At 34.1% G+C, this 27,123-nt stretch overlaps 1 protein-coding gene across 1 annotated transcript; it reads left to right on the forward strand.

The window, feature by feature from the left end:
• The first annotated feature begins 20 nt into the window (after positions 1-20).
• Positions 21-26,804, forward strand: LOC121367422. The gene is made up of 13 exons (XM_041491578.1): positions 21-81; positions 1,450-1,587; positions 2,168-2,285; positions 2,644-2,861; positions 4,691-4,739; positions 5,081-5,168; positions 6,900-7,003; positions 7,285-7,544; positions 8,172-9,365; positions 16,687-16,738; positions 21,080-21,191; positions 21,524-21,654; positions 23,956-26,804. Exons 2-13 carry the CDS (start codon positions 1,535-1,537, stop codon positions 24,076-24,078), a joined length of 2,502 nt encoding a protein of 833 aa, XP_041347512.1. The 5' UTR covers positions 21-81; positions 1,450-1,534; the 3' UTR covers positions 24,079-26,804.
• Positions 26,805-27,123: the final 319 nt, after the last annotated feature.

Consider the following 27,123-nt stretch of genomic DNA (forward strand, 5'->3'; position numbering starts at 1 on the left):
GTAACACATTGACGGAAATGCACGAAGTGTGATTTCCGGTTTAAAAAATCGTCTGCTTTTTTCTTCGCTGAGATTGATGCTGTTTGTATTATTTATGTCTTTATTTCAGCTAACAGTTAATTAAAGAGGATATGTATATATTATACTTCATCCTTCTTGTGGGTTTGTGGTAGAGTTGTAAAACATATTTAATTCCGTAGCTCACTTCACATTTAAAACAATGAATATTTTTTCTCTCCAAAAATCAGATTTCAACCAGCGAAAGACATTTTAATAACTTTTACTTTTATGTTTTGATAAGAATATAGACATCATCTTAGGTTAATAAAAATTGTTATAGTGGCTGTTGATTACATAACTATCTAAGTATCGTTGTTTTATTTGAACAAAGAAAAGAAACGTCTGTCAGGGGTCGAGGTGGTGGATGGGTCCAGTCTTTTTAAGCTAATAGTGTTAAGAAAAGTATTGCCTTAAAAGTTAATGTGCCCCGTTTACTAGGTCGAGTCCTGTTAAATTATCAGGGGTTAGTGATGGGGGCTATACTCGATGTTAAATTATCAAATGTTAAATGTACTATACTCTTTCATATTTCACTGTTTTTATTGTAATTTGTAATAAATAATAACATTGATCAATTCCATACCTAACCATTGCATAAATAACTCAAGGATATAAAAATTATGTGTGTTCATGCCATGTAAACAGTCACTTTCAGTATGTCTAGATTCCGGGCTTATCATTTTAAACTAAATCTTATGAAATTGATAAATCCACAAAATGTGGCAAGTTAACTGTCAACAGCTAGATGGGGCCATCTAAGACAAATGTTGTGCACAGACAGCGAACCTTCTAGAAATATAACCTGTCATAATTTTACAGAGTATTCACCTGAAATGAACGTACACAATTTCATCAGTCGTCCACTAATAAAGATCCCCCCCCCCCCCACCCACCCCCCCCAAAAAAAAAAATACTACTCAATAAAATTATTTGATTGTTATTTGTCATGGGCATACAGACATTGAATTTTGGGATTTGTTTTTCGGATTTTGCCAGAATCGTACAAAATGATGTAATAATATCTTGGGATTTCATCTCATAATCTTAAGCTTTAAGTTCAAAATCTGGGATTTGTGGAAACAATTCTGCTAAATTTACAGCCTAGCATATAGTTGAATGTGGAACATGTATGTGCATATGTTTACATTTCAAAATAAAAGTCAATACATTTTGGCAAGAATTAAGCTAACATTATTCAGTTTTGATATAGCACCTTAAAGTTCATAAATTTATTTCAATGTTGTACATGCTTTAATACCCTTGATTGTGAATCCAATTTTTGCAACTAACTGCTTTTTTTTTTTACATTTAAAACCATATTTTTTTTTAGAAATTAATTATAAATAGTATGTACTTAGAATATACACAGAAATATATAAATTTTTACAGGTCTATTTCAATGGAGACAGTAACACATGCCTTTACTTCAAAGTGATTTTACTTCATAACAATTAGAGAAGACGCCAAAATCACAATGTTTAGGAAGAATGTGATTTCTACCAGAGAGTTACTTTCCGATAATTTCATGTAACGTATATTTGTTATTTTATATTTACTGACTATTATAAATTTTTATTATATACAAGTATTTCACTTCTTTGTCGGTCATTAATTGTTTATCATCCATCCAGTCATACATCCATTTTATTCATCCACCAATATTGTAAGTTTGTTTTAAAATACATAAATTCTTTAATGATTTAGAACAACATAATGCATCCATTATTCATCCATCCAATCATCCATCATTCCATTCATGCATGCATCGATTCACTAATCCATCCATCCATTTTATTAATTTGTTTTAAAATACATTTCTTGTATAATTTAGAATATTATAATGAATCCATCCATTTTTCATCCATTCATCCATCCACTCACCCATCCATCATTATTAAATCCATTCATACAATCACTTGTCCATCCATCCATCCATCCATCCATTAATTATACATCCATCCATTCATCCATCCATACCCATCAATTTGTTCATTTATCAGTTAGTATTTGTGTTTGTAACACTATTATCTACTTTCAGTTAATGAGTACAGTTGTGAAAATTAATGAAAATGCTACACAATATTTTTCTTTTAATCAATTAATTTAGTGACAGAAATGACACAAGAAATTCATCCTCTGAACTCAGTCAGCATTCTCAGTTTGATTTTTCACAAATAAATACTCAAGACATGTTTACACAACATTCAAGCGGATCACAGCCTGAGGTAAATTAACTTGGTTTGCCAACACATTGTACATTGTTTAAGGTAGCTATTGGGTGTCAAATATGGTAATTGTGATTCATGTTTAGATTGTTAGTAGAAAGTGATTTTGTTATACAGAACAGCACATTCCATCCCCATTTCTCAAATGCTCAAATTGGATGACGAAATTATTTGTATAAACAGATTATATGTTTCAATTTCTGATGTGTTCAAAACTTGTTACCGGTATGCTTGTTTTCATTTTCGTTAAGCCTTTTTTAAATATAAATAAAAAAATTTGCCTGGGAATTAAATATATGATTTATAGCATCAGAAAAACACCTACACATTTTGTGTTATTTTGTCTTTTTGTTTTCAGCCACATAGTATTTTTCCTGGCAAAAGACTATCTTTCTATGATAAGTGGAAGGCAAAACTACCATCACAGCATCCTGTTCCTGTAAACAAATCTTTGAAAAATTGTTCAGGACCATTGACTAGCAACATATCAGAACATCGACAAACTCCTACATATGATGTACCTTTTCAGCAGCAAGTTCAAATGAACAAGGCAAAAGCCAAGGAAAGGGATGAAAGGTGGTATTTACTTAATTTAAATACTGAGTTAAATTTGTTTGACTTCCAGAATTTAAAGATTCAAAATGGAGATTTGATGGCATTCAGATGTCACCTCTTGCACACATATGAAAATGTATCTAATTACATTCTCTTAATAATTTGCCAAAAAGATGAACTTGCTGATGAATTTATGTTGGGAAGAAGTTGAAATACTTTCAGTTTTGGTTTGTCACAATAAACTAGATGAGTGACTACTGATAATACTATTAAAGGGAGAGTAAACTGAAACATAAGCTTTATGTGTTGGAAAGATGTATACCAGGACCACCAACACATACTGACACTTTAAGAAATGAAAAATGCATAATTTTAGAGTTAATAAAAAACTTGATTATTTCTGCTAACTGGGGGCAGGCATTTTCTTTTCTTTTCGATGCGTCCTGTACTCTAGCTTAGGGCGAAGTGATGTCAGCTCCGACCAACTCTTGTATGCACAGTGTAAACAAAAGCAGTAATTTATGACAAGGCTTTGACTCTTTGATCAACCCGACTTGTAAAATAAAATAAATGACGTGATAATATAATAAACTATTTAACTAAATATATTTCAAGTTGCATTAATGAAATGAAATGGGGTTATAGTATTTTTCTTTCTTAACTAATCCAAAGGAAAAATGTACACTATTAGGCCGTTTGGTATGCTACATTGGAGCAAAAACGACAACCCCCAATACCCAAGTGATAATTTTGTTTTCTTTTGGGACTATGTAATTGGTTAGTTTTGTGATTGTAGATGGTAAAGTCAATTTAATCAATAGTTTTACACAGGGTTCGTACGGAGTCGGGGAAAACCTTGAAAAGTATGGAATTTTTAAAATCCATTTTCCAGACCTGGAAAAAGTATGGAAAAATACCTTTTTGCGAGTTGGTTTGGAAAAAGTATAGAAATTCGTCTTTAGGACTCATGTAGAAAATTTTGGTTGCATGAAACCGGCGGAATCTGACATTTGGAAAATCGAGACTAACAATTGCCGACATTTACCGAAGATTTGAAGTATGCGCTTGCGGAATACATATGACAAAAAGATCATCCATTTTGAGTAGCATGAGTCTTGAAAAATATTTTTTTTGTCTTTAAAAAAGTCTGGAATTTTTTTTTTTCCAAGGTGTATGAACCCTGTTTACAGAACTATTTACAGTAATAAACCATGTCCATTACCATTTTAGGGGTGACAAGTACTATTACACAATATCGGTATGTATTTTTGTGTCTAGACAGCGTTAATTAATTGGCTCGTCTGGTTACTTATCAAATACACACCTGCCAATCAGGAATCACAGGTAGAGGCAACTAACAGAATAGACAAATTAACTAAAAAAACCCACTGTGTATCATTTCAGTACATGGACAAAACATGGTATAATTATTTCGACTTACTGTGTAGCCATTTTGACAGTGGTGGTTTATTTTGTATTGAAAAATAATATATACTTATTGCTGGCTTACTGGGATGTATATTATTACAGAACATTGCAATGCATGCCTATTTTATCATTCCGCAAAAAACAGGTAGATTTGTTTCTTTGGTTACGCGTTAAGTGTTACGTAACAACCAGCTAGCCAGAGGGCGTATTCACTGGAATGGAACAAACTGGCTGCGCCCGTTAGATACAATAGCCGTCACATTTAACCATTTTATTTATTAAATATAATAATATACGTGTTGCTATTAAGCAAGAATGTGCATTATATGTTGTTGAATATGCATATACCAGTCCAAAATTCTTGCTTAAGCATTCCTTTAATGATGTGTACATATGCTTAATTATTTTTATATATTTTTCAGAGACTTGCTCCAACAAGTCATAAATACAGTACAGGATTGTGCAAAAGAGGTATCTGTATTTCTTCTTTGTTGTTACATAGTAAATACATACATATTTGTACAATCCATTTTTATATATGTATTTTTGTAAATATATAATATTTTCTGTTTATATTTATGATGTATAAAATCACACATTTGTATTTTTCTTTTGTTGCAGTAGATGCCAAAGAGCTTGTAGAGGAGGTCATTTATCTAAAGTATTATTGTTATTATTAATGTTGGTAATTCAATATTAGGACCACCTCACTTTTAAAACCAATATTTGTAAGTTCCATGGGTGGTCATAATTGTGGAGTTTTAATGTATTTGACTATAGTGCACTAGCTGGTTAGTGTTGTTGTTTTTCAGATGAAGTTTACATTGCATTCTGTGAAGGAAAAGCTTGAATATCAGCATGACCATTCTGGGGAAAAGATAGAACAAACTATTAGCACATGTGAGAGCTATAACCATTCAATAATAAACATGTACTAATTATTATAAATAAATATGAAGTAAAATAAATAAATGGTAAAAAAACATTTTGGTACTTTATAGTCAATGGTTTTTTATTTTATTTAAAAAATAATAAATGCTGTGTATAGTGACCATTACTTAAAGACACTGAAATACAACCCTAGCAGTTGCCTGTGGCAATCGGCAATGCTATGGAGAATGTCGCAGAGTTTTTCATTCTCCGCAGAATTTTCTGGGGGTTTTTGCCGTGGGGTAGCTATATTGGATTTTCTTTTTTCAAGATGAATTTTTTCCTTATTGTTAAAAATAAAATATACTTTGTGAACTGAAAACAGATTGAAAGTAAATATTAAAACAGTAACTGTACCGTTATTATTAAGTATCTAAATCTCAGCACCATTGGGTATGATCAGAAATACATGTAAATTACCAGCAACAAGTTCCAACTTGGTTATTGAACTCTGTTGACTGTTCATAACAGGTGCATTGCAGGGATCACTGGATTGCATGGGGGTGACAGCTTATATATTGTTGAACCGTGGCTATGGCGCAGTATGGATGTCTTATTTTCAGTAAAATGTTCAACATACACTCCTACTAGTCACTTGAAGTGTTATGATTGGCCTGATGATTTGTAGAGATACATATATAAAGAGAGATCATTCCAATAGTGCAATTAAATTTTGTCTGTAATTTATATTGATAAAATATATTACCCTTTTCTGGTGCCAAGTGGCCAGGAGGGTATTCGGTCTTGGTGACTGATTTCCTAATACAAATTATGCTGTTATTAAATAAAATTATTTTAATTGTATATCACATTAAATATATTCTGACACTTTGATGTAATATAATTGAAAGATAAAGACTGAACTGGCACGTCACTGCAGACTGACTATGCTGTATATATCATCCCATTACAACCCCATTGTTGATTGTGCACGTGTCAATCGCGTGTTACATCACTTTCAGTAAACGAATACCACCACTGGTATAAATTAATCTTACAGAATATTGGCAAACAAAACAAATAAATAATAAACTCATCATTCAGATTTACTTACAATCCAGAGTTGCAAACATGTTAATGATAAAACTACTGTAAAAAATGCTGTGGACATTATTTTTCTGTGGCATTTTTTTTGCCATGGTAATTTTCTTAATTGCAGGGGTTGAAATATTACCACTTTTTTACTGTTAATTACACATTCCTTGTAACTTCATACTTAGACATACTTTGACAAATCCATTGTGTTATGCTAGGCACAGTCTACCAACTGCTAGCAGAAAGTTGGCTAACTTTCTGCTGTCAAGACTTCTGTGACTGTCCAGTTGCTAGTTTGAGTGCTCTTACAACTCCATTCTCGTCATATAACCATTAGTTGTTAGTCTGAGTGCACCTGTTGTAAGTCGGAACTTGGGGAAATTACAATGCAACTTGAGTTGGCCAACTTTCTGCTGGCAGATGGTAGGCTGATACTAGCATTACTAGTTGTCCTAGTAGTGCCAGTAGGTGTTCAAATTATGTTAACGTTTCTTTGGTATACAAGTTTAGTGTGCACTTGAAAATCATTAAACATGACAATCTAGAATTTCAAATGACATGCATAAATGAAGTGGGTCATAGTATGGTATGAAAATTGCATCCTGGGTTTTAAAATCCTGTGAAATTCAACATTCACTACAGTTTACATTTACTATTTTTAAACAGTTCTTGAGGACTTGTGCAAGTACCAAGATAAAATGTTTGAGTCTGTTCTGGAAAGAGATGCAAATTCTTCAAAAGTTCATTCATTGGAAGTGGATATTGCTGCAGTAGGTATCTAGGGAAGAAAACTTAATTGGTGTAAAGTTCAGTTTTATAATGGCTAAATATTAAAATCTGTTGCTCAGTAAGTTCAGATCTGGAAGTAGACTTGTGTAATTTGTTTTTGCTTCAGTAATTTGATTTTGAACTATTACCTAGAACAATGCTAAAAGTGTTCTGACTTTCAAGTCATAAAATTTTAATGGCTATAAGTTGTACATATCTTATGCATATAAAAATGTTTTGTACATTTATTGAGTACAAAAATACATGTTTTCTCAATTATTAGAAAGATACCAAAATCATCACACTTGAAAAAGTGTTGGAAGGTCTTCAGATGAATTGTCCAGAAAGTGTGGTTAAAGCCATTCATGTGCCAAACCAACGCCTGGAGTTGCAGGTTCAACAGATTCTAGACAGGACGAAAGAAAACACAGACACACAGACGTCTCAGTTTATGGAGCACAAAAAGCTGACAGAACAACAAATGAAGCAGTGCGATCACCTTTATCAGACACAGGAGGAACTTCTACACAAAATAGAAAACAGGTTGATTTGTTGTAATTCTAATTTTTATAATATGAAAGTGTAACTTAACTATTTACACACATTTTTATTAATTAGTAAATAACAGTATTAATCTCAAGAAACAAAACCAATGAATTGTGAAGTAAACTTATATCACCTTTGCCATCCACCTACCTACACCACTCACAACCTACAGCTGTTTTACATAATTTCATTTCTTTGAGGGAATGGCTGTTTTCTTAATTATTAAACTATTTTGGATAGCTTAACAACTATTGAAAGTGTTTGTATGATTCTGTTATGTAGGGGTGGGACATAGCCGAGTGGTACAGTGCTCGCTCAATGCGTGGTCGGTGTAGGGTCGATCCCCAAAAGTGGGCCCATTGGGCTATTTCTCGTTCCAGCCAGTGCACCACGACTGGTATATCAAAGGCCGTGGTATGTACTACCCTGTCTGTGGGGTGGTGCATGTAAAAGACCCTTTGCTGCTAATCGAAAAGAGTAGCCCATGAAGTAGTGACAGCAGGTTTCCTCTCTCAGTATCTGTGTGGTCCTTAACCATATTTCTGATGCCATATAACCATAAATAAAATGTGTTGAGTGCATCATTAAATAAAACATTTCTTTCTTTTTCTTTCTGTTATGTAGGGTCTTGGATGAAATGGCCACGTTGCAGAGGGAATTGAAGAGAAAAGACACATCCTACAAAAGAGAATGTAATGACCAACTTCGTTCATTCCAAGAGAACAATATTCGCGAAACTGAGAGTTTGATTCAACGACTGTTTGAGCAATCATCTCATATGTCTTTTGAACAGAAAAATGAATTTAAAACGATACTGAAGGGAGAGCTGCAAGCAATATCCAGGAAACAGTTAAATAATTTTGAAAACTTCTTCCAGGACAAACTAAATAACTACTTTTATAATCAAGAGAAACGAATTGTAGAAATGTTTTCACAAATGTCATCCATACTTGAAAACAAGGAAAATGCACAGCCAGATAAAGAAACTGGAAGCTTTTTGTCTCTTCCACAGTTTGAAGAAAGGATGGGATGTTGGAATGAAGATTTTAAGAAACAACTTGAAAAACTGCACAGAGAACATATGGCTGAGATCAACCGCTTGCAGGTTAACATGAGTAAAGAGTCTTCAAACAGTTTGTTGTTGAAGCATCAGAATACACCAGCCTTTTGCTCACCAGTTCTTCCACTGACAAACGACAAAGGATCTGAAACATTTCAAAAATGGACAGATAAAACAACACTTAGTTTAATTGGTACAACAAATTCGGACAAAGAGGCACATATGCAAAGGCATGAAAGTTTTGGTTTCAGTGATTTGGGTGCTGGCCAGTTCAACACTAAAAGTCTGTTTTCAAGACCTGTGTTTTCACCAGTTGCTACTGTGTTGCCACAGAGAAAACAGGTACAGATTGCAGGTGAAGAAAACAGTAATTATGAAAAAAGTAACTTTGCTGAGGTAAAACCAATGCAAACAAAGAGCATGATGAAGAAAAAGCGTAAGAAAAAAAATTCAATCTACTCTAAAAAAAGAAAACCAAAGCCAATAACAGCTCTTTGTAAAACCATGCACACAACAGAATTGCCACAAAATAACATAACTGACAGAACGAGATCAAAATCTGCCATCCTTCTTGATAAAAGGTCGGAATCATGTCCACTTAAAAATTCAAAAGAAGAAAGTGTAGCTGTAAAAGGCATTACCACAACAAAACAACCAAATCTTTCTGTGTATGATTTCAGTGGTGAAGAAGATAGTTGGAGTTTTCAACCTAAAATGATAACACAAAACAAAGCTTGTAAAAACAATCCAGGAAACAGGTCAGTGTTAATTTTATTTATTTATAAATATATTTAATACACTACACTGGAGAAAAAAACAAATTGTATAATTTATTTGACAAAATTTATCTTTTTACTAGCTGTACATTTTTTATATTACATACTTAAGATCTTTTGACATCCAATAGCCAATGAAAAATCAATCAATGTGCTCTAGTGGTGTTGTTAAACAACTTAAGATCTTAAAAACATTGATTAGATTATCAGTTATGAGTACAGCTCAGATCATGCGTACAGAAACTGTTACACCTAGGTCAAATATCAAACTTTGCACAAATCATGTGAAATGACACTAATTTATTGACTGATATCTCAACTATGTAGATTTATAACTTGCAGATCAAGAATATATTAATTTTGCGCTTGGTGGAGCATTTCGTAACAAGACATGCATATTTTCTGCTCTTAACATGGTGTCTTGTGATGCATAGTAACTGACAATAAATAAGGTCATTTCACAATTAAAGTCAAAAGCAAACATGAATAAGTGGAAGACTACGTGAAGACACCATAAAAACAAAATTGTGTATAAACTTAAAGTTTAGAAGTGACACTGTAAAATAGACACCGCTATGAGCAGAAGATTTTTTAAAAAGTTTTCAGCTACAGAAAACTAACACCATTGGACATACAGGGTTTCCGCCAGAAAAAAAATGATGGGGGGAATTGGATCGGCGGAGGGGACAAAGCCCCCGAGCGTGCGCCATAGGATTTTAGATGCCCGGAGATGCGATTTCCTGGCATCTCGGAACACAATCTGGCAGCCAAAACAGTCAGCAAAATTTATCTATTCTGATGCACTAACCGTGAAAATCGTCACAAATTGGAACAAAATAAATTATGTATTCCATCTTATAACTTTTATTCTGATAATTTATACATTTAAAAATTTCCTCTCGTCGGCATTGTTTATCATTTGCGCCAGCAGCCATAATATATAGCCGATAATTTCAGGTGGCAGAGAAGTAAATAATAATACACTGTCAACTATATTAACATAAAAGCTAAAAGTTGTTGTCAACATATCCAGGTGTAATTATTGTCAAAAATCTAATTTCTTACTCACTTGCAAACCACATTGATATTTTTTTTCAAAATGAGCTGAATTATCAGCGTCCTACATTCGTATACAACCTAATGCTCATTGGTTGATTTACTTCTCTGCCTCCTTTAGTTTCTGTACGTACAATCAAAAATTATCGTTACTGTTCATGTATCTTGTGAAATAAAATTAGTTGTTCCCAAACCAAAAACATGCAAAACAGCTAGATAATTAACATTTGCTAATTAACATATTCTCTCTACCTAATATTTTCTTAGAAAATGTTATGTTAAGAGCTAAAAATGACCTTAAAAAACCCACTGCTCTGCAGATTGATGGGTGGGATATCCCCCCGTATGAAACCCTGACATATGCAACAGTGAACACAATATGGTACATAGAAATAGGTTTATTCATTATTTATGATAACCCAGGGGTTCAAAATTTTCAAAAAAATTACTTGCCCTAAATCAGATATTCACTTGCCCTGTATATTTTTCCATTTGCCCATACTTCTTAATGTAACCAATTGTGTTACTCCTATTTAATTTAATACAGTGCTTAATAATATAATAATCTTGAAAGTAATTGGTTTAATTGCACAAATAAAGAATTTTGCCAGTAGATTACAACACTTACCCAGGGAGTGCTAAATGTATATGTCTGTCCAGAAGTATGCACTGTCTTCTCTATTTCTTGATTTGAACTTTATGTTTTTAAATAGTGTCCATTTGTTGAGTTAAACTTTGTTATTTGTTTGGTAGTGTGCACATGTTCATCTAAATATAATTATTGTGTCGATGTATGCCTTAGTGTGACTTGTATGGCGGTGGATGTGGTGAGATCCATTTCCACTTGTGAGTCATTCTTTTATAGCTAGCATTGGTTAAAACATTATTGTGAGTATATTATTTAACATTTATTGCCCCAAAACACTTTTCTGGGGTGTTTTTACCCTGTTCATAGCTGAGAAAAGTCTCTCGCAAACAGTAATGGCTGGGCTCAAAGTAAACATGAGCTCTATTACTCTGCAAATGTTTTTAAATAGTGCAGGCTTGGTAAACAACAGCAAGGGAGGGGGTGTACATCAATTGCAGCCTTGTATTTTTAATTTATTGAGCATAATTTATTTGTTAAAAACTATTAATAAAGCAGAACAAATTAATATATTCATGTATGCTTAGAGGGCATCGCACCATCACGATTATGGTGTAGGGCTAATGAAATCTAACTTGTAACAATTATGTCGTGGGGCTAATGAAATGTAACTTAACCTTACCCGTTTATTTTACACGAATGTAGATTTACATTTGCAAAGTACTGGAAAAAAAATGAAGTACAAGGTTTATTATATCTAAACTAAAATATCTTGCAACTTTTATAAGAATACAGTTCATAATATTTATGCTTTGTTCAAGTGAATTCGGAAATTATAAACTTGCTTTACGTCCCCATTCATTTGCAAAGAGCAGATTCCGGAACCACGTTAACGTCTGATTTAATTTGAATATGACAATTTTAAACTGTATCCCACCTCATATACCATGTTTGCAAGGATTAAACATTATGATTGTACACACAAGGCATGTATACTTTATTTTTATATAAGCTGTAAAGCATATTGTACGCTATTTCCAAGTTTGAAGATCATCGAACCGATTACTTATACGAAATCAGTCGAGCGTTCAGTGGCGGAAATTACTGATCTTAGTCGATAGTAAAAGGGGAATAGCTCTAAAGTTGTTATAGAACTTTTCAACACATTGTTTTCTGTTTTGGTGTGTTAACACATTGGCAAGAGTTCCGATTGTTCCAGCATTTAGGGTTAGGGTTAGTTCTCCTTAGAGCTATATGTAAATGCTCGGACAATCGGAACTCTTTCCAAAGGTAAAAAAATTAAAAAAGGTTTTAGGTGTTACGATACCTTAGTCACTTGTCATCAGGCATATGCAATTAACATAATTACTTGCCTGGCATGAAAATTCCACTTGGCACGAGCGTCGGGCCATGGGATTTTTGATCCCCTGTAACCCAAAATCAACAGCACATATTGAAGTAGAAAGACTATTTCAAACCACCTTCTGTGCATAACAGACACAGATTATGCTAAAATACATTATAAAAACACTGCAAATCATACAGATGACTCCATTTGACAGCATCACTTAATCATTCCTAGGATGTGATAACTTGTCTTGAGTAATAATTTAAAAAAAAAACCATACCGGTAAAATATGTTTTTAAAAACTTCAATCTTTGTAATATTTCGAGTTCACTTTTATAATGAATATAAAAGATTGGAAGTAGAAGCTCTGTAAATAAACTCAGCAGGATAATATTGCCTCTCAGTTAGTGTTAAGGTATGACATCTTGTTTAATGACTGGGGGGGTGGGGGGAATCAATAAAAAAAATATGAGGAAAAAATAGTTGGCAATCACTGGAATAAAACTTGTAATTTGATCATTGGGATCTAATACTAAACACAGAAATCATGAGGCAATTTGTGTCCACGCCCATCAATCCTTGGAACAGGCATAATGTCCAGGATCTCATTGAAGAAAACAAACGAGGTCCAATACATCAGACATGACATAGTGCTGCCCCATTTTCCTCAGGAAACACAGCTCTGTTCCCGCATCATCAACAGCTTCAACCTGCAAAATATGAAAAAGTCACATAATATAACAAGCTTGTAACATGTACTGACAAAAAGGGCCATGCTTTAATGTTGATTGTCAGTATAGATTGTAAACAGAAAAAAAAAACATATTTGTGCTGTTGCTTCTGTAGTTTAACTTACAGATTTTGCAGTTAATACTACAGGTAAATAGATCTGTCACATATATACACCAAAAGCATATTTTTCATTTATGTTTTATTAATTTTATGCTAATTCATATATTGCTTTAGTGGTTTAAATATGTTAGACCACTTGATTTCTGTAGTTAAATCTCCGGAACTTCATGGTCTAACATATACTTAATTTACTTTGGAAGAATAAGAACTTACAATCCCAATGAATGACTTGTCTTTTGTGATGGCAGCATTGGCAGGCAAGATGTTGGCTCGGACAAAATCCCCAACTTTCATGGTAAGCCTGCCATAGGAGCAAAAGAAAGGTGTAAACAAAATGTTCTTTTAAAAGCACTAACTTAAAAGTACAAGCATGACAAAGCAATGAATGAGTTTGTTTAACAACACCTCAGGACAAAAAGAAAAATTGGCTAGTTGTCATTCAATAAAATCTGTGTATAATGATGAATTAAATGATATAATTAAAAATATAGACTGAAGTATAACGTATAAGATATCATATACTTTAAAATTTAGCATAAAGGCCAGTCTCAGTTAAAATTTTAAAAATAAGTTTTGGCTGAAACAAAGATGCAGACTAAAAAAAAGAAGACAATTGTAAATCTATCTGCACTTACCTATCTTGCTTAGGGGGCTGCTATGGAACTGGAGCTGGCAGTGGCATGGCATTGTCAGGAGTTGGCAGTGGTGTGGCATTGTCAGGAGCTGGCAGTGGCATGGCGTTGTCAGGATCTGGCAGTGGCATGGCATTGTCAGCAGCTGGCAGTGGCATGGCGTTGTCAGTGGTGTGGCGTTGTCAGGAGATGGCAGTGGCGTGGCATGGCATTGTCAGGAGCTGGCAGTGGTGTGGCGTGGCGTTGTGAGGAGCTGGCAGTGGCATAGCATTGTCAGAAGTTGTCAGTGGTGTGGCGTTGTCAGGAGCTGACCGTGGCGTGGCGTGGCGTTGTCAGGAGCTGACAGTGGCGTGGCATTGTCAGGAGCTGACCGTGGCATGGCGTTGTCAGAAGCTGCAAGTGGTAGGGTGTTGTCAGGAGCTGGCAGTGGCATGGCGTTATCAGGAGCTGACTGTGGCATGTCGTTGTCAGAAGCTGCAAGTGGTAGGGTGTTATCAGGAGCTGGCAGTGGCATGGCGTTGTCAGGAGCTGCAAGTGGTAGGGCATTGTCAGGAGCTGCAAGTGTAGGGTGTTGTCAGGAGCTGCAAGTGGTAGGATGTTGTCAGGAGCTGACAGTGGCAGGGTGTTGTCAGGAGCTGACAGTGGCAGGGGATTGTTAGGAGCGCTAGAATTATAGGAAACTGATGGTGTTGTTGACCTCTTCTTCGAGTTGGGGCTCACGAAGTAGCTGAAGTCTGCTGGTACACAGTTCAAAGAGACTCCTTGCATCCATCATGTCGACTTGGTGGGCTGCAACACTCCTGTTTACAGATTTTTTTAATTACACCAATTTCCCGATCACAGGGGCCTTTTCCATGGCTGCTGTCAAAGTAATGGCGTTCTGACATAACACCAAAGTCTACCAAAGCATGTGAACAGTCAACAAAGTTTATTTTGTTCTTGTACTGTGTAGGGGCACCATCAAAAAAGGTGATGAGCCTGTTGAAGCTCAAGTTCTCTGACTGCAATAACTCCACAGACTTTGCAAGGAAATTCTGCAGTGCGTGGTAATCATGCGTCTGGTCACTTGTAATGAACACAATCAAGTCAGTGACAACCTCACCATCACAGCTGAGACACTGGTGTGATGCAACAACTGGATGGATTGTACACTGTGTGTTGGTCCAGTGATATCCTTGTGGTGTGTCTTGAGGGTGGACGGTGTAATTCTCAACAAAGTCCATGCAACAAACGATGGTCCGTGGTGGAACATTGTCCGAAATTAGATTATACTGCTGCCACTGCCATTTCACATTAAACAGGTGATGGGAAAATGGCCCAAAAGCTTCTGAAGTGGCTCCTATCAGTTCCTCAAACGTGGTCTCCTTTTTTACCTTCATCATTTTGGACGATGTATGCCTTGCATGATTTGGCACCATGCCCCACTGCCACCACACCACTGGGCAACACCTTGCATCTCCTTCAAATGCTGGCTGCATATGATCGGTAAACAGACTTGACCCACAATCACTACACTTCCGGTCAATACATGATTTTTTATAGTTTGACCCAGGCAGTTTGGGGCAGAGTGTTCTGAATTTTTATTGTAGCACACTGTTGGCCGTTTATAGCCTGCATTTTTAAGTCCATATTTGCACAGTATTTGCACAAACACTTGTTAAATTTGTGTGATGTGAATGGCAGCACCCTCTTTGGTTTTAGCTTCTTGAAGGTGCTGAAGGATAGCACTTGTCCATTCTGCTCCACAAATTCATCATAAACAGTTCTGAGGGAAGACTCAAGGACCTTCCTTGGTCTCACCTCACCTCCCTCACGAGCATCAGGTATATCATGGCAACTGTTGAAAAAAAATTTAACATTGGTAACAATTTTCTCTCAAATAGCATCGTTTCACCTAGCCCTTCTTTCCTCCCAAATTGGTTCACTGGACTCTCTCACTTGTCGCCACATTTTTCTACTAATACCGAAATGCCGAGAGGCAGCTCTATTTGAGATGACGACTGCCTGCGCAGTCGCCGCAGCTTAATCTCACAAATGGACCGCTTCATCTTACTACTAACAATCCTCTCCTTGACAGTTTGGGAAATCTGAAATCCAAGTTGCAGTCGACGTTTTGCCATAGGACTAAGAATTCCAAGTTTTCCATGGACACATTGTTTTGAGTTTGGTGATAATGCTTCCAGATAGCTGAAATCACTTCCGCCCTCATTTTTGGGTTGGATGGCAGGCTGTGTAGAAAGGGTTTTTTAAACGGGCTCTTGGCAGTCCGTATAGTGTTGCTAGAACCAGAGCAGCTGGCAGAGGTACTAGGTGTAACACTAATAAATAATGATTATTTTTCCAGAGATAAAAATTCTTAATAGTAATTATCCATTGTTATTATGGTTTCATTTTATAGTTGGCTGGGGTTTTTTGCTCTTTATTTTAATTTTTTTCAGTTTAGGCAAAGCTAATAATTTAAAATGTTTCTAAGTCTTGTGTTATTTCTGTAATTTATTGTAACTTACACATAATTGTTTTTATTATTGCCATATGCAGCAAATATTTTAACTACAACCTGCTTTTTTAAATGTTTCATAAAATGCAGTCACTACTACGATTCTCATTTTAAATGTTTTCCATAGTTGTTTTCCATGTACTATAAAATGTGTTTCATCTTTGTCAGCTTCAAAATTGATTTACAAGTTATCGGTATAAATTATGCAATATTACCTTCTAAAATTACTATTGATTGATATATTGTGGTTTATTCCTATTAATATTCTTTTCAGTATTTTGATCTGTTATTGTCAGATATTTGGAATATAGATAAATATTCCTTATTTTTAGATACTTGACATCCAGGAATAAGCAGTTCAAGTCTCCTGAGATATCCTTTGAGGTAAACATATGGCTGGTGCAAATAAGAGGAATAATACTTGAAGCCAGTATTGGGGCACTGATAAAAATATGAGTGATGGAAATATATTATTTTTCTTGATATTATCTACATCCCAAACCTACAGACTAAACATGTTTCAAATTTCAGAAGAATCGGTCAACAACTAGCAGAATTATCAACATGAACATCTTCATAAACTGCACCAAATATCACTATTTTTGCGTGACACACTTATAATTCATAAAAGATTATTACTAATATTAGTGTTTTCCTTTATAAAGCAATAGAATACAAATATTCATGATATAAATCACATACTTAACTTGAACAAATGTTTCGTTACCATGACAACAGCTATAAAGGAATATTTTGACAGTATTTTCAGTTAAAATGGTCAAATGAAGCCAAAATTCACTAAATTGCTTGTTTCTAACATTTATGGATCGGTACTTGAGAATTGAGAAGATATAATAAAGAAAAAGGCTTTATTGGATAATACTGGTCATAGACTACAATTCCCCAACATTACTAACCATCTTCTGTACATAACACTTGCACTGGTATCCAAAATTGCACCTGTTAAATGTGTCCCAACCATAACGGTACAGTTTCCAATCTGCATTATGCCTCCTGTATGCAATATTATGTGGCTATATGTGTTCATTTTAATTTTTCAGCTTTCCTTAATGCATGTTACCATCTTTTTATTTCAGAGACTCAGCTTTCTAGAGATATTACTCGTACAGCATGCCAAAATCTACATGTCCCAACCATAACGAAATATGTCCCAACCATAACGGATATATATTACTAATAAACATCAAGCTTGATGACATGCAAATAACATTTTTTTCTTATAATAAAACATGTACACCATCCAAAAATATGTGATTTGTGCATGTTTAAAATAATATTTTTGTGTGTCAAATGTCACACCTTATTTGCACCAGGCCATATTGACTTTAGGCGTACTTAAATATTAGTTTTAAATCATATTGGTTTCTGCTACTTGAGAATCATCCTTATTTTAAAGAATTAAGTAGTTATTTCTTTAGGAACAAAAAAAAAAGAAAAAAAGCAAGGATTAGAGGATTAGTGTATGTATTTTCCTCAATTTGTTAATCCACAAATCTAAAGAAAGAAAACTACAAAATTTTATTGGGTCATGGTAACATAAAAAACTACCAGCATATTGTAGCATCAGCAATAAAAGAAATCAGTTCAACACTGTAAAATAGAGAACCTGTAAGATCCAAAAAAAATTAATATAGGAATCTCCGTACTGTGTTTTCCAATTTGTCAACGCAGATTAGTGGTGTTACTGTTGTAAATTTAGTTTTTTGTTGATATGTTACAGCAGAGCCATTAAAATGGGAAATTTGTGACAGTAAAACCACCTATCTATTTGTATGTCGGCAGATCTAATTTCAACCAGAGCTTCGTAAAGTACTCTCCCGCTCGCCAAATGCGAGTAAAAATTCTGACGGATGAATTAAAAAATGCAACAACCAGTCCGACAGGTGATCTGTCATTTTGATTTTGTTTGCCATGTGATGTTAATCACTTACCAGATGTTCTTAATAATGTTTTGTCAATATATCTATATATATGATTTGAAGTGAAGACACTGTATACTATAATATTGTTAATAATATATTGTTCTATAGACTGGCAGACTAGTAGAAATTTTGGAGGGCTAGCAAATTGTAGTTGGTTCTGGTCTGCAGTTTTCCATTTCTGCACCCCTGTCAACTGTTTGTTGTTTTTAACAAATTATTAGATTTTTGGTATGAATAACCATTACAAACATCACCAGCTGGTGACATTATTGGATAACCCAGTAATGAACTATTACTGGCTGTAACATAGATTGCATAATTATAGATGTTTCATCAGCTATCGTATATAAATATAACTTCATTAAAGCATGTGTTCATTTTCGATAAAATTATTTAATTCTTTATGCTATGTGTATGAGAGGAAATTGTCTTCATGACATCATTACTAAATACTTTCTAGTCTTTGCTAAAGTCATGACGTAGCTTGACTTCAAAAATCTGCACCTCGGTTTTAGTAAATATGAATCAGATTTGTTCTTAAAGTTACATTATCTGGTTACCATATTATAACATCATGTACAAATGTGAAATATAAGCTCAAATGCACTTTTAAAAAAGTTGTGTGTGTTCGCTATGAACGGATATGGTCAAACGTATACACTTGATTCGTCGCATGTGCCGCCATAGCTCGGCAAAGCACAAACGACGGCCTGTTGTCAGTTTCAGTTAAGACGTGCGTTTGCCGATTTCAAATTGTAGGGTTCGTCTCAAAAAATTATAAGAGAAATCTTGCGCTGTAGTTAAAACCGGTTTGATCTTGACAACGTATTATCGACAGTCGTACCTTCCTATTTCAGAATTGATATTTTATAAAGTGTTAGTAGAAGTTTAGTTTGTATACTAGTAACACATTAATCATGTATATATTTTTAAAATAAAATATACTAAAGTAGACAATGAACGTTTTCACTTCTTAATTTTACGTGTTAAAATCGACAAATTCAAATAAATATTATTTCGTTTGGAAAGGGTAAAGTTGGGTGTGTGTGTGTGTGTGTGTGTTTAAACGACATCAAAGATAAAGCATGTTGATTTAATAATCATCCGACCCCATACAACTGTAAATAAAATGTGTTGAGTGCGTCGTTAAATAAAACATATCCTATCCTTCCTTCCATGTGCTGTTGGATGTCTAACATTTTGTAATTTTGACATATAATCTTAGAGAGGAATTGGGTGCATGTGCAGGGGGAGGGTATTGGAGGTCGAAACCCTTACTTGTCCAAGCTTAAAACAAATTGAAATGTATTTTTTGGGGGAGCATGGCCCCATATAAACTTCACTTAACAGTCTAAAACCCCAACCCCGCTGAAAATCCCTGCACACGTGCCTTGGAAACCCGCTACATTTTTTTTCAGCAAGGGATTGTTTATATGTACCATCCCACAGACAGGATATCACATACCATAGTCTTTTTGTATACCCGCCGATGGGGATCGATCCTAGACTGACCGCGCATTTCCAAAAAACACCTCTTTGGGTCTAAGTAATGAATACGTAATTAGTAACACCCCCTTACATGTAATGCGTATGCCAACAGCTGGCCACTGTCAAAATTTTAAGCCAAATCCCCCACTCATCAACCCCTGGAAAGGCGTTGTACCATACCTCTATGGATATAAATATGTTTTGGAGATATGAGACGACCCCTCAATCAAGACAGTTAAATTTGTTCAAAAATTGCAAAATCTCACGTGATCTCTTGTTGGCGAATTCTATACTTGTAATAAGACAATGAAAACCGAAATCGGTACGAGCCCGTCAGAAGTGTTCCACTTTTAAAATCATGGCTTTGTTTTTGACCTGGATAAGCCAGCATAGTGAAACCAATGTGGAGTGCAGCGTCATATATGCACCAAACGTAATTGGATTTTCTGTTCTATATGCTTAAATAATAAAAATATTCCAGGGAATGTAGTTTTAAAAGTGTGTTGAATTAGAATACTTTTTACCCACATTATTTTGTATGCTATTAATACTGGTTTAGAATAATTAATCTACAGGAAAGTTTTAGTTTAACAACACCACTAGAGCACAATGATTAATTAATCATCAGCTATTGGATATGAAACAATTTAGTCAAATTTCAGACAAAACCCACATTTTTCCATTAACAGCAAGGGATCTTTTATATGTACATTTCCCACAGACAGGACAGCATATACCACAGCAATCTTGGAGTACTGTTTGAGATGGGGGGAAAACCCATTGGGTCTGCTGAGGTTTGATCCTACGACCCAATCACCTCACGTCTGAGCTGAATCCCACCTCATTAATATCGAGAGATGAAAAGCCCAGGTTTTAGTGCCACCCATAAACTGTTCCCGCCCTTGTTCTTTGATGGTAATCTCACAGTAACTCTACATTTTACTTTGATCTAAGTTTTCCCGGTGTTTTGTCTGAAGTTATTTTCATCTCTGAATATAAAGTTTCTAATTTTACAGTTATTGAAAGACAATTCTGTTACCGTTCAAAACAGTCATGTCTAAAGAGTAGAAATTAATTATAACAGCTTCAATTGTATTTTCCAAAATAATTCATGTGGCGGTTTCTAAACATTAAACAAACATTACAATTATTTTTACTGATGTTGTGGCACTTGAAGGTGTAACATAATGTAGCATATTGGTTGCATGTGTAATAAAACAGCTAGTTAATACACAATGGTATACTATTGTATTTGGTGAACTGCCCATGCTGAAGAATTTATGTCTTATTCCAGGATTGCAGTTCCAGAACTTCCTCTCCATCACTATCAATTACTGAAATGGTCATCAGAAGAAAGATCAGATGTAAAAAGGATTCACCAAGTATTGACTTACAGTTTGATGGTGGTTAGTACTTGTAGTCAGGTACCTTTTTTGATCAGAAAAGCATTTCTTACAGTACTAATTACCATTTTATCTTTACTAAATAAATAACTACATCAGGATCATTCATTGTGATGCTAGGCATCATTTAATTCAGAATTGCAGAACATGTCATAAATTAATTATTGATAATCTGGATATCAGGAGATGTACACAGTGGTAAAAATAAAATGGCAACATGGTTGTTGATAACATTAAAGTAATAAGAGAAAATATTTAAGAATGGAAGTTGGTAAATACTCAATCTTTGCATGGACATTATCATCTTCTTTTTGCTTTATTTTTCATTTTTAAAGCAAGCAGCCTGCACCACTTCAGCACTTCCGATGAGACAATTGGTGACATTCTGAGTACTCCAAACATGTTATTATACAATGAAAGAAGACAGTGGAATTTTCAGCAGAATTTTATGCAACGGCAACATCAGGTTAGTTTAACTATTTAATACATTCATTTTTCAATGTAAAATAATGATTCCTTTATTAAAGGAAGTGTGAAATATTTTTTACTACTCCATTTTTGTTCAACCATTAAATTACATATACATGTATTACAGTAATAACAACTTCTTACTTTTATAAATTTTGGAAAACCCTGTTAATTTCTGATCATCCAAGTGTTAGCAGTAGTACAAAATTTGTCTTATGCAAAACAGACTATATGGGAATATATGGTAAGAAACTACTATATAGGAAGAACTATACAGTGAAACCAGTCTAAACAGGACCCTGAACAAACCTGAATCCTGTCAAAACCAGCCAAGTTTCATGGTCCAAATGTTTTTAAAACGTGACCCTCTAAACCACCAGATCTTGTCTAAATCGGATAAATATTAGGTTCCCAGGGTGATCTGGTTTAGACGGGTTTCACCATTTCATGCAGGCCCTAATCTTGCTGGCGAAATGAACATTTTCTTCACCAAAAGTCTGCACAAGTCGCCGAGTTATTAGCAGTAGTGAGAAGTCGAAGTCGCCATAAGATTTTGGACCCAATTTGATTTCAAAAACGAAATCATACAACAGACGTCAAAATCCCGACTTGTTTATTGTCATGGCTCACTTGGCACCTTGTCGCTGTATCCGACACCATATAACCGTAAATAAAATGTGTTGAGTGCGTCGTTAAATAAAACATTTCCTTCCTTCTTGTCGCTGTATGTCAGTGTTTTTTCCTTGGCACCAGACTGCATCCTAGCGTAATCGTAAACCTGCCTATTAACGGGAAATGTTTTTTGTGCACGTGCATTGTAATGTGCGATTGATTTGATGAAATATTTTACCTCGTTCAATTTATTATCAAAATCAACCAACAAATGTTGATACTCATGTCAGTTTCTGCTGTGAAGAGATTAAATACATGTCATCGTCTAATATTGACATTCTTCAAATACACCCATAAACCGGGCTGTTTCTCAATGTGTTGTGACCAGTCAAGCGTTGTTAATCCTCAGCCACATTCATTTCAGTTATGCCAGAAAATACTAATTAAATATTTTAACATAACGGCACATTATCAACTACTTAATAATATCACGTTTTGAATGAAACATACAATGTTTTGTTAAACTTTATTACCGGAAGTAGTATTTTGATATAAAAATATTACGATTAGAACGGAGTGAAAAATTCAGAATTTTTCCAATTGAAAGCGAAAACTGGTGAAACGTTAAAGGGACACACCCTAGTTACGTTTATTTGTTAACCATTACGGCGTTGTTTTTCGCTATTAAACCCCATTTTTCACAAATAAAATTGCACTTTACTTACATTTTATTATTTAGAATACACATTTCCATTCACTTGAAGTGCTTTTTGGTAATCCTGATGTTTGTAAAACCACGAAATGCATTTTTTCACAAAACATGTTGTCGAGAAAAAACCGTTAAGCAAGCGAGGTCCAATCTATTTTTAATGTCACAGATGTTGGTATATCACGTGACCGTTATTATTTTGGTTTGGTTTGTTTTCTCGTGCACGATTTTTCTTCACAGTTCGTGAACATTTTCAGTAACAATAAAGTTCAGACAAGTAATTGTCTCAATACAAAACGTTACAAACCCTTAAAACCAATAATTTTGCTAAGTCTTACGATATCTGGAGAGGGGATACAACCAGGACAGAACAGTTGGAACATGTCCAGGAGAGGTGAAACGAACACACCCCAAGTCTGTGAAATTTGTCGTGACGTAGGCATTGTTGTGCTTCTACCGGTGACATCAGAATACTAACTTTCAAAATTATTTCAAGCAATTGGGACATGGGGATTCCCATGGTATTTATCGATATAAAACCTGCTTTTTCACTCCATTTGATAAAAGCGTGATCTAAGTGTGTTACAGGTTTGTAGATTAACCAAATTATAATTTATTTTCGCTGGATGGAACTAGGGTGTGCGGCTTTAAGAATTTTTCCAATTGAAAGTGGAAACTGGTGAAACATTAAGAAATGTACCAATAAATGTTCACTTCGCCAATTTTTATCAAACTTCGCCCCTTTCTTCTGGGAAGGCAGAAGTCACTTCTACTTTTTCACTAGACTCTAGATTAGGGCCTGTTCATGTAAATTTCAATATACTGCATTCTTGAGCAATAATGTCCAATTTGTTTTTAATCTAATAGTGAAAACAAATAGCAATAGATAATTTCCACCCAGGACTACTGTGCTAATCTAGATCTTATGTTAGCTTCTGTGATTTTAAAATAAACCCTGTCTGTGTTGTCTTGTGATAGGAATCCAAGGTGTTCAGAAGATCAGGAGAGAAGCGGAAATTGTGTGATTTTAACTTTGATTCAAGACTGGGAATAGCAAGTTTGTTACATAAAAAACTGAATTCTGCAATAAATACATCTTAGTCCTTTCACGGTTGTATCCAAAATATCTTTCCGAAATATCACAATTATCAGTTTACAGAAATAAGATATCAATTAGTTTTTCCTGTTACAATTTTATTAAAATTTTGATTGTTTTAAGAAATATAAAAATGTTTCGACTTTTAAAATGTACCCGTAACCAATTTTAATATTAAAAGTTATTTTTACATTTATATGTTATAAATAAACATATTAATTGATCCCACCCATAATCTTTTCATAAATAATGTTCTTTAATCCCATGTAAACAGTCACCTTAAGGATGAATAGACTCTTTTCAAGTAACAAGTTTTATGAAAACGACGAATTCATAAAATCTCACGTTGATTGTCAATATCAATATCAAAGATAGATGGGCTGCACAAAGACAGTAAATTTGTAGGCAACATCCACATGGAATATTAAAGAATATTTGCCTCAATGGATCATGTCCAGTCATCCACTAAATATCTGATAAAAAAAAAAATTCTACTAGTAAATTAAATTATTGGCTGTAATTTTTTATGGGTATATAATTGAAGATATGTTTACATTTAAAGCAAAAATTAATAAATAATCTGGCAGGAAGCCACCATCATACATTTTTGAGATAGCACCTTTAATAATAATAAAAAAAAGTAATAAATAGTTATCCTGCAATCACTGCATATATTGGCAACATATGATGAGTAGAATCAGTTTCTATATTTTTGGTCATGTTGCCTTTGTTATGATTGGCAAAAGAATGTTGACATTAATAAAATAATATTAATAATAAAAAGATAGTATTATAAAATATATTATTTCAATAAAAACCATTTTGTTTTGGTGTATTCATATTCTAGGCGACAAATTATCTTGCTCAGGTCAAATAGAAAATACCTCTAAGCAGAGCCTCGCTGCATTCACCATTCTAACCTTTGTAGGATAAAGCTGATATTTTAGACAGTAACCAGTTATCCTCCATTTAAAGGATAATAATCAGTTACTAATTAGCTTCAGTGAATGAATGTCAAGGGGCATAAAATAATTTTTATTACCCCAGCTATTTTTAAAACTTCACATTCAGTATTATTATGAAATAACTTTTCATTGTCATGAGTGACAAAAGAAATGTTTTCATAATGGACTTAAAACTTAAAGCTTGATAATATATAGTATTCCAGTTTGACATTGTACTTATTAACCCAAGCCTAGGAACTGTTCTATGTGCTGATTATATAAAAACATACTTTTAACAAAACGAGAACCATGTGTATACACATTTACTTCATCCATTTAGTATGACATTCAACTGAATTATTTACTTAAAATTAAAGTGTGCGTGCCCATGTATCATTGTTCTTTGTTTACCAAGATTTTGTTTACTGCAAAATATTTTATTTTCACAGGATTAAATTTTTAATGAAAATTAGTTAGTTTGTGAGCATTTATTTTTGCAATTTCCATTCCTCCAATAAGAAAAAATTAATTATCGATTCTGATGTTAATAATTTTGATGTTTATTGTTTTAAAAATACCGTAAGCTTATGCGAGGTGCTTAGGCTACCCTGTGCTCTTTTTTTGTAATCCTCAAACTTGTTATAAAAACTAAACCCATAAACAAAACGGAATTTGAAGGCGCAATGCTAGCGCAAGTTTGATTTAAACATTATTTATTAGTTCAGTACAGTTTATGATTGATCAGAGGGCGTATTCACTTGGATAGTACAAAATAGCTGTGCCCGTTATATTTAATAGCCATCACATTTAACCATTTTATTAATTAAATATAAGATTATACTTGTTGATATTCAGCAATAATGTGCATTATATATTGTTGAATACTAGTATGCATACGAGCCAAAAGCCTTGCACGAGCATTCCTTTAATTTCACATGGAATTTATTTTCACAAATTTTATTCAAATGCGAAAATAAAGTATTTCACAGTATGTCAACAGTTCTCAGTAATTAGTACTGCTAAGCAAAGATCAAGGTATGTGCCTTTTCATTGGTCGCAGACAACGGAACCCAAACAAATGATTGGGTAAATCAGTCATCACAATTCCTCAGTATGGTTATTAGTGCCTGTTTGGGTAATAAATATATTTATTATCCACATAGTTCAAGATATATGTACAGGGAAATAGAACTAGTATGACACACGACCTCGTTTTGGGAAGCGATGTCATAACATAATATGGTTTCCCCAGTCTTAGTTCTGTGCAATAGATTTACCAAAATGACGCAGTTTCGTTCCAGTTATGTTGGAAACATTTTAACATGGTCCTAGCTTGTTATTCATAAAAAATAACATTATATTTAATATGGATAATAAAGAAATTATTACACTTGCGTTTGAATTTTCCTGATTTTACAAAACTAGTTTCAGGAGTTGTGTATTACCCTCTCTTGCTCGGGTAATACATTAATCCTGACACTCATTTCATAAAATCAGTATGACACCCAAGCTCGTATAATAATTTCTTTTTTAGTGTGCATGTCATATAAATTTTTTTTATCAAATTGTGATGTCATATTTAGTACCAATAGTTATTTGTTAGTAACTACTAAAATGCCAAATATTATCTGTGGTGAGAAAATTAAAAAAATATTTGTCTCGTTATGAGTGACTGCTATAGTAATCATTTATTTATGCAATGGAATTGCACCATTTTCAATTTTATTGTTATTTTATTACTTGTTAAACTGAAATTGTCACGTTTAATAAATGACATACTTCTGTAATTTTGTTGTAGTTACTTTCTTCAAACTTGGTTCCATTTGAAATGAAACCATTTTTCTGGACTTCTCCAGTTGGAAAATGCGTCTGAGTATTATTTTCATACTGTATAATGAACAATTGTCAAATTCAGAACCCAAGTAGTGAAGCTGAGGCATGTTTAGGAGATGAGTGCTTGCGTCACTGTTTAGACTGTTTCTTAAATCCAACATTTATAACTATTTGATACCAGTCAAATTCCCCACAAGCACTTGTCCTCCAGGACACACCATCGGTATATTTTACTGTTATTTACCAAAGATAACCAAACAGGTAAAGGTCATC

The sequence above is a fragment of the Gigantopelta aegis genome, chromosome 3, assembly GCF_016097555.1.
Source record: "Gigantopelta aegis isolate Gae_Host chromosome 3, Gae_host_genome, whole genome shotgun sequence".
Taxonomy (NCBI): domain Eukaryota; kingdom Metazoa; phylum Mollusca; class Gastropoda; order Neomphalida; family Peltospiridae; genus Gigantopelta; species Gigantopelta aegis.